Source organism: Dendrobates tinctorius, unplaced genomic scaffold (genome assembly GCF_039654945.1).
Source record: "Dendrobates tinctorius isolate UK_male_01 unplaced genomic scaffold, ASM3965494v1 ptg000011l, whole genome shotgun sequence".
In the NCBI taxonomy this organism is placed as follows: Eukaryota; Metazoa; Chordata; class Amphibia; order Anura; family Dendrobatidae; genus Dendrobates; species Dendrobates tinctorius.
This window is the reverse complement of record NW_027361679.1, coordinates 38,149,870-38,162,827: the sequence shown is the minus strand read 5'-3', so window position 1 is coordinate 38,162,827 and position 12,958 is coordinate 38,149,870. Positions and strand designations below refer to the sequence as shown.

General features: G+C 40.7%; 1 protein-coding gene across 1 annotated transcript in view; it reads left to right on the top strand.

Moving 5' to 3' along the window:
• Positions 1-12,958, top strand: part of LOC141046694 (17-beta-hydroxysteroid dehydrogenase 13-like) — a 54,233-nt gene that overhangs the window by 33,658 nt on the left and 7,617 nt on the right. The window contains exons 3-5 of the mRNA XM_073541290.1: positions 4,114-4,245; positions 6,336-6,442; positions 8,535-8,672. Coding sequence (XP_073397391.1) covers positions 4,114-4,245; positions 6,336-6,442; positions 8,535-8,672 — 377 coding nt within the window. The remainder of the gene's footprint in view (positions 1-4,113; positions 4,246-6,335; positions 6,443-8,534; positions 8,673-12,958) is intronic.

The window sequence follows — 12,958 nt, the reverse complement described above, 5'->3', positions numbered from 1 at the left end:
CAGCGTGGACAGCATGATCGCCTTGGAATCCGGGATGCCAACCATGTGAGTGGATCATGATATGTCCTGCACTGGGAGGCTCAAGTGGGCATTACAATGGGAGCCAGGCTGCTATAGTATCTTTATAGAATCTTTCTTTCGCTCTCTGTTCTTTGTTTCTTTCTCTCTCTGTACTTTCTTTCCCTCTCTAATCTTTTTTCCTTTCTCTTTCTCTCTGTTCTTTCTGTCTCTCTGTTCTTTCTTTCTGTCTCTCTGTTATTTCTTTCCCCTCTTTCTTTCTCTCTGTTCTTTCTTTCTCTCTGTCCTTTCTTCTTTCTCTCTGTTCTTTCTTTCCCCTTTCTTTCTCTCTGTTCTTTCTCTCTTTCTTTACTTCCCCTTTCTTTCTCTCTCTCTGTTCTTTCTTTCCCTTCTTTTTTTCTGTTCTTTTTTGTCCCCTTTCTTTCTCTCTGTTCTTTCTTTCCCCTTTCTCTCTGTTCTTTCTTGCTTTCCCCTTTCTTTCTCTCTCCTTCTCTGTTCTCTTACCCCTCTTTCTTTCTCTCTTTTTTCTGTCCCCTTTCTGTTTTCTCTCTGTTCTTTCCTTCACCTCTTTCTCTCTCTCCGTTCTTTCTCTCTCTGTTCTTTCTTTCCCCTTTCTATCTCTCTCTGTTCCTTCTTCTTTTCTTTCTTTCTCTGTTCTGTCTTTCCCCTCTTTCTTTCTCTCTCTGTTCTTTCTTTCCCCTCTTTTTCTCTCTGTTCTTTCTTTCCCCACTTTCTCTCTGTTCCTTCTTTCTTTCTCTGTTCTTTCTTTCCCCTCTTTCTCTCTCTCTGTTCTGTTTCCCCTTTCTCTCTGTCACTTCTTTCTTTCTCTCTGTTCTCTCTTTCCCCTTTCTTTCTCTCTTTATTTCCCCTCTTTCTTTCTTTCGCTCTCTGTTCTTTCTTTTTATCTCTGTTCTTTTTTCTGTCCCCTCTTTCTATCTCTGTTCTTTCTTTCCCCTCTTTCTCTCTCTCTGTTCTTTTTTTCTCTCTGTTCTTTCTTTCTTTCCCTTTCTTTCTCTCTCTCTGTTCTTTCTTTCGCTGTTTTTTCTTTCTTCCTTCCCATTTCTTTCTTTCTGTTCTTTCTCTTAAATCTTTCTCTCTGTTCTTTCTTTCTCTCTGTTCTTCCTTTCTCTCTCTGTTCTTTCTTTATTTCTCTGTTCAATCTTTCTCTATGTTCTTTCTTTCTCTCTATTCTTTTTCTCTTCTTTCTTTGTTTTCTTTTTTCTCTGCTCTTTCTTTCTTTTCCTCAGTACCAGCCACTGTGCCCTCAGTACCTGTCAGTGTGATCAGCAGTGCTAAATGGATGTGGTTGGGGCATGGATGTGGGTGTGACTAGCTGTGAAATGGGTGTGGTCGGGCATGGCCTAAAATTAGCCGTGGCGTGCTGTCCCTCTATCCCTTCTTAAAAAGTTGGGAGGTATGGTATTGTCTGTTCCATGAACTCTGTGATGATCTACTGAGATACATGAATTTCCTCCCCCCTCCACAGTCATCTGATCTGGTGAGATTGTTCCTATTTTTTCCTTCTCACTTGGTGATTTTTGCAATTATGGATTGTTTAACGCAATGACATTTTGCCACCACAGATGCTAAATGTTTGTATTTATTGGTAGTTATGAATTGATGGCTTAGATGCTATGTTACACTTACATGCAGACAAGCCTTTAGTGTGCTTGATTTTTGAATGTATTTCTTTATACCTAGCGACAGTTTTGCTTGTACTTATACGGACTAAACCCTAGCTACTGTGGGAATAATCTTATTTGTCCTAGGAGAGATGGTAATTTTCCAACTGATACTTTCCATTTAAGTGTATCCTCTCTCCTAACTGTGTTTTTCACTTTTAAATGAATACACTGAATACAAACAGATAATTGGCTGGTCCCATCGAAATTGTTTGGTTCAGCCAACTCTTATCTAATGTGTCTGTGGACCTTAAAGGGAAACTGTCACCAGTTTTTGTCCGATATAACCTACGGCCACCATCTTTCAGCCCCATGTGACTGCATTCTATAGCGCTGCACATATGCCTCCATTTCACCCTGCAAGGCAAAAAAAGACCTTTTATTATTCTCACCTGTGGCCTGGTCCAGTCCGATGGGCATTGCTGGTCTACACAGGTTCCCTTAAAGGCTACGTTCCAATGATGAGCTTTTGGTCAGTTTTTGATGTTGCAGATTTTCTGCAGAATTTGCACACTCATTAAATAACTGCAATAATAAAGATAAGGAGGGCACCACTAGCAATAAATAAGGGGATACACCAGTAGTCAGTACAAAATAGACAATATACCAAAGAGAGAAAAAGCTACTGACCAAAGAAACTGGGATCACCACAATAAATCAACACAAAATAAATTTTATTCTATTCCAGACAGACCAAAACACCATTAAAAACATTTAAAAGTCACTCCATGACAATTACAATGTACCCATGAGGTTAATAATGTAACCCTCTAGAACTCCCCCATTGCATTTGTACAATATGGATAAAGATTAACACCTGGTCAAATTATTGATAGAGTAACATACCAAAATCATTTTGTATCCAGAATGTCAGATACATATATAAGAATAAAACCCAAATGGGTGGTAGATTCAGGACCGGAATGTATATAATACCATAAAAAAGAGAGAAATGCACTAGTCACCAAGTTTCCCCACTCGTCAGAGAAGGGACATATAAAGGAGGCAAAGAAACAGAGAAAATACCTCTGAACCCTGATTCACTAGTTCAAAACCAGGTAACCAATCTCCAAAGTAACGCAAAAAATAGGCGCTATGTGCATAACTCTCATACCATACCACAAATTGGGGGAGCCTGTGGAAGATGCCCGACGCATGTCGCTAACGCAAAGTAGCTTTGTCAGGGGCTGGAGGTAAGGTCTGAAAGAAGTCATATATATATATATATTCAATAAATTACACAATAGATAGCAGCTGTAGTAAATACCTGAACAGTCGCATGGAGGCGGGGCTGGGCACACAATCTCAAACGTTTGGGGCGGGGGTGTGGATGCACAATAGCAACTTCCTAGCGCAGGCGCACTAGCCGATTCTGGCCACTGCTATTGCAATGACCTCCTTCCGCAGAAAGTGACGTTTGAGAACGCTCCTGGGCTGAGATTGTGTGCCCGGCCCCACCTCTCTCCATGCGACTGTTCAGGTATTTACTACAGCTGCTATCGTGTAATTTATTGAATATATATATATGACTTCTTTCAGACCTTACCTCCAGCCCCTGATGAAGCTACTTTGCGGTAGCGACATGCGTCGGCCATCTTCCACAGGCTCCCCCAATTTGTGGTATGGTATGAGAGTTATGCACATTGCGCCTATTTTTTGCGCTACTTTGGAGATTGGTTACCTGGTTTTGAACTAGTGAATCAGGGTTCAGAAGTATTTTCTCTGTTTCTTTGCCTCCTTTATTTGTCTCTTCTCTGATGAGTGGGGAAACTTGGTGACTAGTGCATTTCTCTCTTTTTTATGGTATTATATACATTCCGGTCCTGAATCTACCACCCATTTGGGTTTTATTCTTATATATGTGTCTGACATTCTGGATACAAAATGATTTTGGTATGTTACTCTATCAATAATTTGACCAGGTGTTAATCTTTATCCATATTGTACAAATGCAATGGGAGAGTTCTAGAGGGTTACATTATTAACCTCGTGGGTACACTGTAATTGTCATGGACATTTAAATGTTTTTAATGGTGTTTTGGTCTGTCTGGAATCTAATAAAATTTATTTTGTGTTGATTTATTGTGGTGATCCCAGTTTCTTTGGTCAGTAACTTTTTCTCTCTTTAGTATATTCACTCATTAAATAAGCTAGGTTACTTGCATGTTTTCGAAAATACGCAGCATGAAAACCTCACCAAAAACTCAGCATAAACTGATATGCAGCAAATGTTAAATCTGTAGCACTGGTCAGTTTCTTTTGCAGATTTTCTCAGAATATTGATTCAATTTTGATAAATAATTTTCTTCACAATGCTACTATTGTAATATGCATCGGATTTTCCATTGCAAATATCAAGACTGAAAATCTATGTATCCGACTCTTCTTAACATTCCCCTATTCTCTCTTCTAGGTAAAACAAGAAGTGGGAGATGTTAATATCCTGATAAATAATGCTGGTGTTGTGTTCTGTGCGGACCTTCTGTCTCTAGAGGATAGTCAGATCCAGAAAATATTTGAAGTGAATGTGCTTGCTCACTTTTGGGTAAGTGTAACTGATAATTGTTTGTTTACAGCTGGACTGTGTCATTTTTAAATGTGTTATATATTATATATAGTTAGTTAATTCAAGAGAGCACAGTATTAACAATATTTCCTGTTTTAGGTCACAGCCCAACCAGCAACTTAACCTGCATGTGACAATTTCCAGTAATTAGCGAAAAACCTATAAGACTAGTTTGCCAGGGGTCGACCAGTAACATTGATTCTTGGGGACCACTGTTCATCTACAGACAAATATTACATTCCCCTTAGTAACAAATTTACCTAAACTTCTCTATATAATAATCTGGGACATTTTTTACATGAACGATAAGCTGCTGCCCTGGTCGGTACAGAGGGGGATCAAGTATATTGTACCAACTGCTACTCAAATAGAGGGGTGGGTGTCCACTTCTGCACAGGGGGCCAACAGGAGATTCATCTGTTCCCCAGAGGGCTAGTTCGATTCATAAGGGGCCATTTATACTGCATTATTATCGAGAATGAGCATTCCTAAGAAAACTCGTTTTACGATAATCATGCTGCCCATCACTCTGGAAGGTGGCCAGGGTGGTAGTCATAGCGAGTGGCTGCTGTTTTGGCACACTCTGGCACCCCAAAAAGAAAACATAATGTCCCATCTATTGTCCCATAATGTCCCATCTGTTGTGTGATTTGTGTGAAACGCAAGTCACTCACTTTTGTATTGGAGTTCTCCTCGGGTTGCACGATCCCGGTTCCAGATGTCACCACACACTGACAGATTCCGAGTCCATTTTTAACAACTCATCGTTACTCAACAGGTTCAGTTCAGTCACAGACACCGCACAGAAATTCTCACTGATCACAGATCCTTCCTGCTGTGCTGTCCCTTGCTCTCCTGGCAATGTTTTTTCTGATATCATCTGGTACCGCAGCTTCCTGACTAGCCAGACTAGTTCTTGCTTGGGGGTCCCTGCCCGTTTTCCCCTCCGAGGGAGAAATAAAGGATGACTGTTCACCACTGTACTAAAGCCTATACTACCAGTTGGTATTACTCTGCCTAATTCTTACACTTGTGCTTTGATTTCCTATCTCTATCCCTAGGTCCATAAGGATACATAACTGTACATTACACAATAAAGCATTATCACTTAACACACCATCTTACACGTAAAACATACCCATTTTACTTGGAAGGGACGCAGGGCATAACTTGACCCCGACACACCCTTACAACACGATAGAGAAGCGTTTTGGTTTGCACAAATGATCATTGTGTAAACAGGCCCTGTACTGCCGAGACCAATGGCAGCCTATGCACACTGATCAATTAATTACAGATCGTTCAGTGAGCACCTGAAGTGCGGTCTGCCTCTGTGAAAAGGCTACAAATCAACCATTGACTGACACAAGTGATCCCTGTTGACACATGATTAAGGCCGCTTTCACACTTCAGGCTTTCGGTATCCGGCATGGTGCGGCGAAAAAACGGACTGCCGGATCCGGCGCCTGTTACGACCAGATCCGGCTTTTTCTCCGTTCTGTTTCATTGCTGCCGCATTGCGCCGGATGGCAATGCGGCGCGTCCGTTTTTTGCCGGATCCGGAGAAAATAGCCGGTCCGGCGTCTGGAAAAAACGTTGCATGCAATGTTTTTTCCCAACGCCGGACTGGTTTTTCGCACTGCACATGCCCGGAAACCTTCTCTGCCAGGAATATATCCGGCAGAAAGAAGGATCCGGTGTCTGCGTTTGCGGCCGGATCCGGCAGTCCGGTTTTTCGCCGCACCATGCCGGATACCGAAAGCCTGAAGTGTGAAAGCGGCCTAAAACACCACGCATCACGCATTGTAAATGAACTTTTAAAAAATGTCCATTGACAAAGATCAAATATATGTGAGATCAAAAACCATACCAGGGTACTACATGTAATCTTGGCATCACTCAATGCTCAACTGTGACGTGCCCATTTGCGAACATGAGCTTTGTGCCAATGTGTACTTGTCATCACACTTAGGCAAATAGCAAGCAAGAGTGTATCTACACCTGTAGGACAAGGCTTGGCAGTGTCAATGTGTTTGCTATTGCTTTGTACTCTCTTTTTGTAACTCCAGACCACACGAGCATTCCTGCCATCAATGATGAGGAAAAATCATGGGCACATTGTGACTATTGCGTCATCAGCTGGACTTCTCGGGGTTCCATTTATGGTGGACTATTGGTATGATTTTGTAATGTATACTCACAATTACCAATGTTCAATGCTACCAAACCACAAATTACTGTAAACGAAAGAACCATTACATACTTGTACATTTCACATGTATAATGAAAACTACTAAGTGAATTCATTAATTAGAACTATGTAATGCATGTGATGATACATCAATGTGGTAAGGAAGGGTATGCATAATAGGAGAGGTTAGAAAAAAAGGTAATTTATTCCAGAAACAGTGGCACTTTTATTAGAGCTACAATACCAGATATAACCTAAGGATAAGAGTGACGCTGTTTCTGGAAGAAGAAAAAAACACCTTTTTTTCTCAGACGATGAGTTTTTAAAATAGAAAATGAGCGGAAAGTGAACAGAAATTCTCCAAATCATCATCAAATTCTCAAAAGTCCTCAAACAGCAAAGTTTCTGCAGCGAAAAATCAGAAAAAAGATGGCAGACTAATTCTGGAAAATCACTTTAAAACCGGTTTCACACGTACATTTTTTTCCGGTACCGGAGATATCAGTGTCCGTGTTTGTAATATTTGCAGCATACATGTGGCAACCGTGAGCTGCCCGTATGCCGCAACAGTACACACATTCCGGCGCCTGAGAAGCAGCGGTACAGTTAACGCTGTTCCCAGGCCCCGGGTGCTGAAGACGGCTCACATCATTCTCCCCTGCTCTGCCGCGATCAGCACGAGCAGGGGAGAATGATGAGTTATAATATTCAAGTTATATTCAATTAAAGTAGGCGGCGGCTAATGGGACTATTACTCCCATCAGCCTACACCTGCTGCCGCTAATACCAGTGAGAGCAGGAGCGGCTGATGGGAGTATTCATCACCCGCTGCCTGCGCTATCAAAAAAGATAAAATCGTGGGTTCCCCTGTATTTTTTATAACTAGCTAGGCAAAACTTTTAGCTGGGGGACTCTATCCCTCAGCTGTCAGCTTCAGTTAAGCTAGTTATCAAGAATAGAGGGGTCCCCATGCTGTTTTTAATTATTTAAATAATTTGAAAAAATGGTGTGGGGTCCCCCCATTTTTGACAGCCATCCAAGCTAAAGATGACAGCTGGGGGCTGTTATTCTCAGGCCTGTAAGGGGCCATGGATAATGACCCCCAAAAGCCTAAAAATAGCAGCCCACAGCTACCCAGAAAAGGCAATTCTGGTGCTTTGCCCGGCTTTTCTCACTTTCCCTGTAGAGGTGACAAGTGGGGTAATATTTGTGGGTTGATGTCACCTTTGTATTGTTTAGTGACATCAAGCCTATTGATTACTAATGGCATCTATAAGACACCTATCCATTACTAATCCTATACTTATATGGTAAATAAACACACAGGCAGAATAAAGCATTTTATTAGAAATAAAACAAAACACTTTTCCATTTTTATTTAAAAATAACAAACACAGTTATACTCACCAACGCCTAATTCCACTGAATCAATCATCTCCTGTTATAATAAAAAAAATAAAACAACAATATCCTTCACCTGTCTGTCATTCTGTTCTACACCATAATCCATGTCTGGGAGATAAAAGGTTTTCAACCTGGATGGTGACAATATACGACCGTCCAGGCTGAGAACCACTGATGAATGAGGTGTGACCGGTGGTGACGTCATCGAGGTCACTGACGCTGCCTCCCCAGCTGGGATGATCTGTGGTGACCTCAGCACCGTGGGAAAAAGTCACTAAGTTCCCTGCAGTTCAGCTCAGTGAATTCACCGCAGATCACCGTCTGAACTGCAGTGAACTCAGTGACATGTCAGCGCATTTTTCCCACGGACACATGGCCCATGGAAACACACTGACATGTGCATAGACAAATAGATTATAATGGGTCTGCGTGCGTAAGTGTCTCCGGTACATGTGAAAACTGTCACCACACGTACCAGAGACACGGATGTGAGAAAGAGGCCTAAGGTAGTTTTCACAAAGAAAAAATCATGTACACATCTTCACTAAATTCCAGTCAACCACACCATTATCATTAGAGATCATTACTGACAAATATTGCATTTTATTAACCATACATATGTTTTAGTTTTAGTAATATGAATGTTGATGTAAAATGTATAATCTCATTTCAGCTCTACCAAGTTTGCTGCAGTCGGATACCATAAAGCACTGACCGCCGAGCTTGCTGCACTAAAGATGTCAGGGATAAAAACATCATGCCTGTGTCCTGTTTTTGTGGATACTGGTTTTGTTAAAAATCCAAGTACAAGGTAAAACCTGAATGTTCTTACTTCTCAACATGCATAATTACTATTATGTTACAGTGCGTATGACAAACGACAACAGAAGTGTATAAGCCAAGTGACTCAAGTGATGAATAGCTGCATGATTTGATACACGACTTAAGTGGCCTAATGAAGACCCCTATACACATCATATTCATGTTGGCTTAAGCCACTGATAATGACATCCAATGGTCTGATGTGTATGGTGGCATCAGCCAACTGATGGTCATAGATGTCAATTGGACATGTCCGATTTTGGACTGTTGATTGGATTGTTTTCCCTGATATAAGACATTATTCAGCCGGCAGCCATCTGATGGGTATAGCCAGCTTTAGGCTCAGTCCACATCTGAGTCCATAGTTTACTTTTTTTCTGATCAATTACAAGAGCAAAACAGCAAAAATAACCAAGGTAACAAATCCATCTCGTGACAGACAAGCAGACTCAGGGCAAGCAGAGAGGATAAATCCAAGCAATAATCAAGAATACAGACACTCGCCTTTAAGTAAAATCTATCCCTTTTTATTTAGTAGAAAATGTAAAACAACAATTGTCCAGGGAGGCACAATCAGGCAGCGTGGAACCGGCAACAGCATTTTTTCATAAGCTAACGCTTTAACAGGCCGGAAACACTAAACATCATGATACAGCTAGTCTCATTTTGAGAACATACTGAATTCCATAATGTTGTGGTTGATTTAATTATCCAATTTTATAAATTGTATATTTAACAAAATATGGGGAAAGAAAGGAACCAGCAATAATATGAACACAAAATAGCAGGAAGGTAGCTTAACACTTAACCCCTTCACCACCCAAGCCTGTTTTTATCTTCATGACCAGGCCAAATTTTCCAATTCTGACCACTGTCACTTTACGTGGTAATAACTCTGGAACGCTTCAACGGATCCCAGTGATTGTGTGTTTGCTTTCTCATCACATATTTTACTTCATGGTAGTGGTAAAATTTGTTCTATATGACTTGCATTTATTTGTGAAAATATCGAAAATTTGGCAGAAAATTTGAAAATGTAGCAATTTTAAAACTTTTAATTCTGATACCCTTAAACCAGAGAGTTATAGCACACAAATGAGTTTATAAATAAAATGTACCATGTCTACTTTACATCAGCACAATTTTTGAAACATAATATTTTTTAGCAGAAGTAAAATGTATATATAATCCATGACAGAAAAGCTGTAAAACTTGAATTAAAATGACAAATTAGCGATGTGTTTCGATCTGTAAAGATCTTGGTCCCTGCTACTTTTTTTTTTCCACAAAAATGTTCTTTTACCTCCAAATTTGTAATTTTCACAAGGGTAGCAGGAGAATATGGACCCCAAAATTTGTTGTGCAATTTCTCCTGAGTACGCAGATAGCCCATATGTGGGGGGAAAACTACTGTTTGGGAACACGGCAGGGATCAGAAGAGAAGCAGTTTGATTTTTAAACACAAGAATGACTGAAATCCAGAGCGGACGCCATGTTGCCTATACAATGGAAACCCCCCACAAGTAACCCCATTTTGGAAACTACACCTCAAGAAATGTATCTAGATGTGTGATGAGCACCTTGAACCCCATGTGCTTCACAGACGTTTACAACGTAGTGCCGTGAAACTAAAAAAAAAAAATATATATATATCACATTTTTCCCACAGAAATGTTCTTTTAGCCCCATTTTTTTATTTTTAGAAGTGTAACAGGAGAAAATGGAAGCAAAAATGTGTTGTGCAGTTTCTCCTGGGTACGCCGATACCCTATGTGTTGGGCTACACCTAAATAAAATGGGAATGGTTGGTGATATCAACTTCCTGTTTGTGGCACATTAGTATATGGGAGGGGGGAAACTTTTCAAGATGGGTGGTGACCATGGCGGCCATTTGGAAGTCGGCCATTTTGGATCCAACTTTATTTTTTTCAATGGGAAGAGGGTCATGTGACACATCACACTTATTGAAAATTTCACAAGAAAAACAATGGTGTGCTTGGTTTTAACGTAACTTTATTCTTTCATAAGTTATTTACAAGTTTATGACCACTTACAAAATGTGTTCAAAGTGCTGTCCATTGTGTTGGATTGTCAATGCAACCCCCTTCTCCCACTCTTGACACTCTGATAGCAACACCGCAGAAGAAATGCTAGCACAGGCTTCCAGTATCTTTTGTTTCAGATGCTGCACATCTCGTATCTTCACAGCATAGACAATTGCCTTCAGATGACCCCAAAGATAAAAGTCTAAGGGGGTCAGATCGGGAGACCTTGGTGGCCATTCATCTGGCCCAAGACGACCAAAACCGCTTTCCAGGAAACTGTTCATGTAGGAATGCTTCGACCTGACACCCATAATTGATGGTATGGTGTGGTATATGGGGTACAAATATAGGAGGGCCATTCTTCATCAATGGAAACCTCAGTGCCACTGGATATCTGAAATTGCTACATGATGATGTGTTGCCCTCTTTATGTACTGAAGATGGCATGTTCCCTGATTTTTTCCAGCAAGATGGTGCACCACCACATTATGGGTGTCAGGTCCGAGCATTCCTACAAGGAATCAGACACCGTTAGCAACACTGCAGAAGACATGCTAGTCTATCAGGGTGTCAAGAGTAGGAGAAGAGGGTTGCATTGACAAACAGGAAGTTGATATCACCAACCATTCCCATTTTATTTAGGTGTATCCATATAAATGGCCCACCCTGTACTGTTTGGGCGCATGGCAAGGTTCAGAAAGCCCTTGAGGTGCCAGAACAGCAGAACCCACCCATAAATGACCCTATTTTGCAAAAACTACACATATCAATGAATTCATCTAGGGATGCAGTAATCATATTGACACAACAGGTGTGTTACAGAAATTTATATCATTGGGTACTGACGAGTCTTTTGCTTATTAAAGGTTAAGATATATTTTTAATCAATTTATCGGGCCTTTACACTCAGCATAGAGTGCAGGATAAATGTGAGCTGAGCCTTACTGTGATATTTGGGAGGCAGAATGAAAAAAACAATAGTAGGTCAAAAAATTGGTTTTACTTATTTCTCATGCTGTATAAGTGATTAGACGATTTTATTCTTCGGGTCGGTGTGATTACAGCAATACCAGATTTATATTGGGTTTTTATATTTGGCTGCTGTCACACGAAAAGATGTTTTGTTTTTTTTTGCATCACCATATTTTGAGAGCTATAATTTTCCTATATTTTGCCGACAGAGTAAAGGGTACTTCACACATAGCGAGATCATTAGAGAGATCGCTGAAACGTCACAGGTTTTGTGATGCAACAGTGACCTCGCCAGCAATCTCGCTACATGTGACACATAGCGGCGACCGCCCCCCCCGCGCTACGATATCGCTGATCGTGCTCGAATGTCCTAGGCCATTTTTTAATCGTTGGTGTCCCGCTGGCCAGCATGCATCGCTGTTTGGCGCCAGAACAACGACGAGCGACCTTGTTGGCGACTCAGAACTCAGGCGTGAGTCATCAGAATGGCTGCTGTGTGACAAGGTCCCAACGACCGCCGAGGTCTTTATACGGATCGCCGTATCGTTGCTGCGTCGTTGAGTAGATCTGCTTGTTTGACAGCTTACTAGCGACCATGTAGCGACGTACCAGCGATCCTTACCAGGTCGTATCGTTGTCGGGATCGTTGGAGCATCGCTATGTGTAACAGGACCCTAATGTGAGGGCTTGATTTTTGCAGGACTGTTTTATTGGTATCATTTTCGGCACATAACGTTATTTGTTTGCTTTATTATTTCGATTTTTGGGAGGTAGAAAAAACAGCAATTCAGTAGTATTTTTATGCCATTCCATAGGTGGTAAAATTGATAAAGCAGCTTTATTCTTCGGGTCAGTACGATTACAGCAATACTGCGTTTATATAATTTTTTTATGTTTTGGCGCTTTTACACAATAAAAACTTTTAAAGAAAAAAATAATTATTTTTGCATCACTTTATTCTGAGAACTATAAATTTTTTACTTTAACACTGATGGAGCTGTATTGCGGCGTGTTTTTTGCTGAACAAGATGATGTTTTCAGAGATACCATTTTTATTTACATTCGTCATTTTAATTGCGTTTTATTCCACTGTTTGTTTGGTGGTACGATGAAAAAGCACTGTTCTTTTCACCTGTTTGTTATTTATCTTTTTTATGATGTTCATTGAAGGGGTTAACTAGTGGGACAGTTTTATGGGTCTGGACGCGGCGATACTAAATATGTGTTATGCATACTATATATATTATTTTGTACTTTC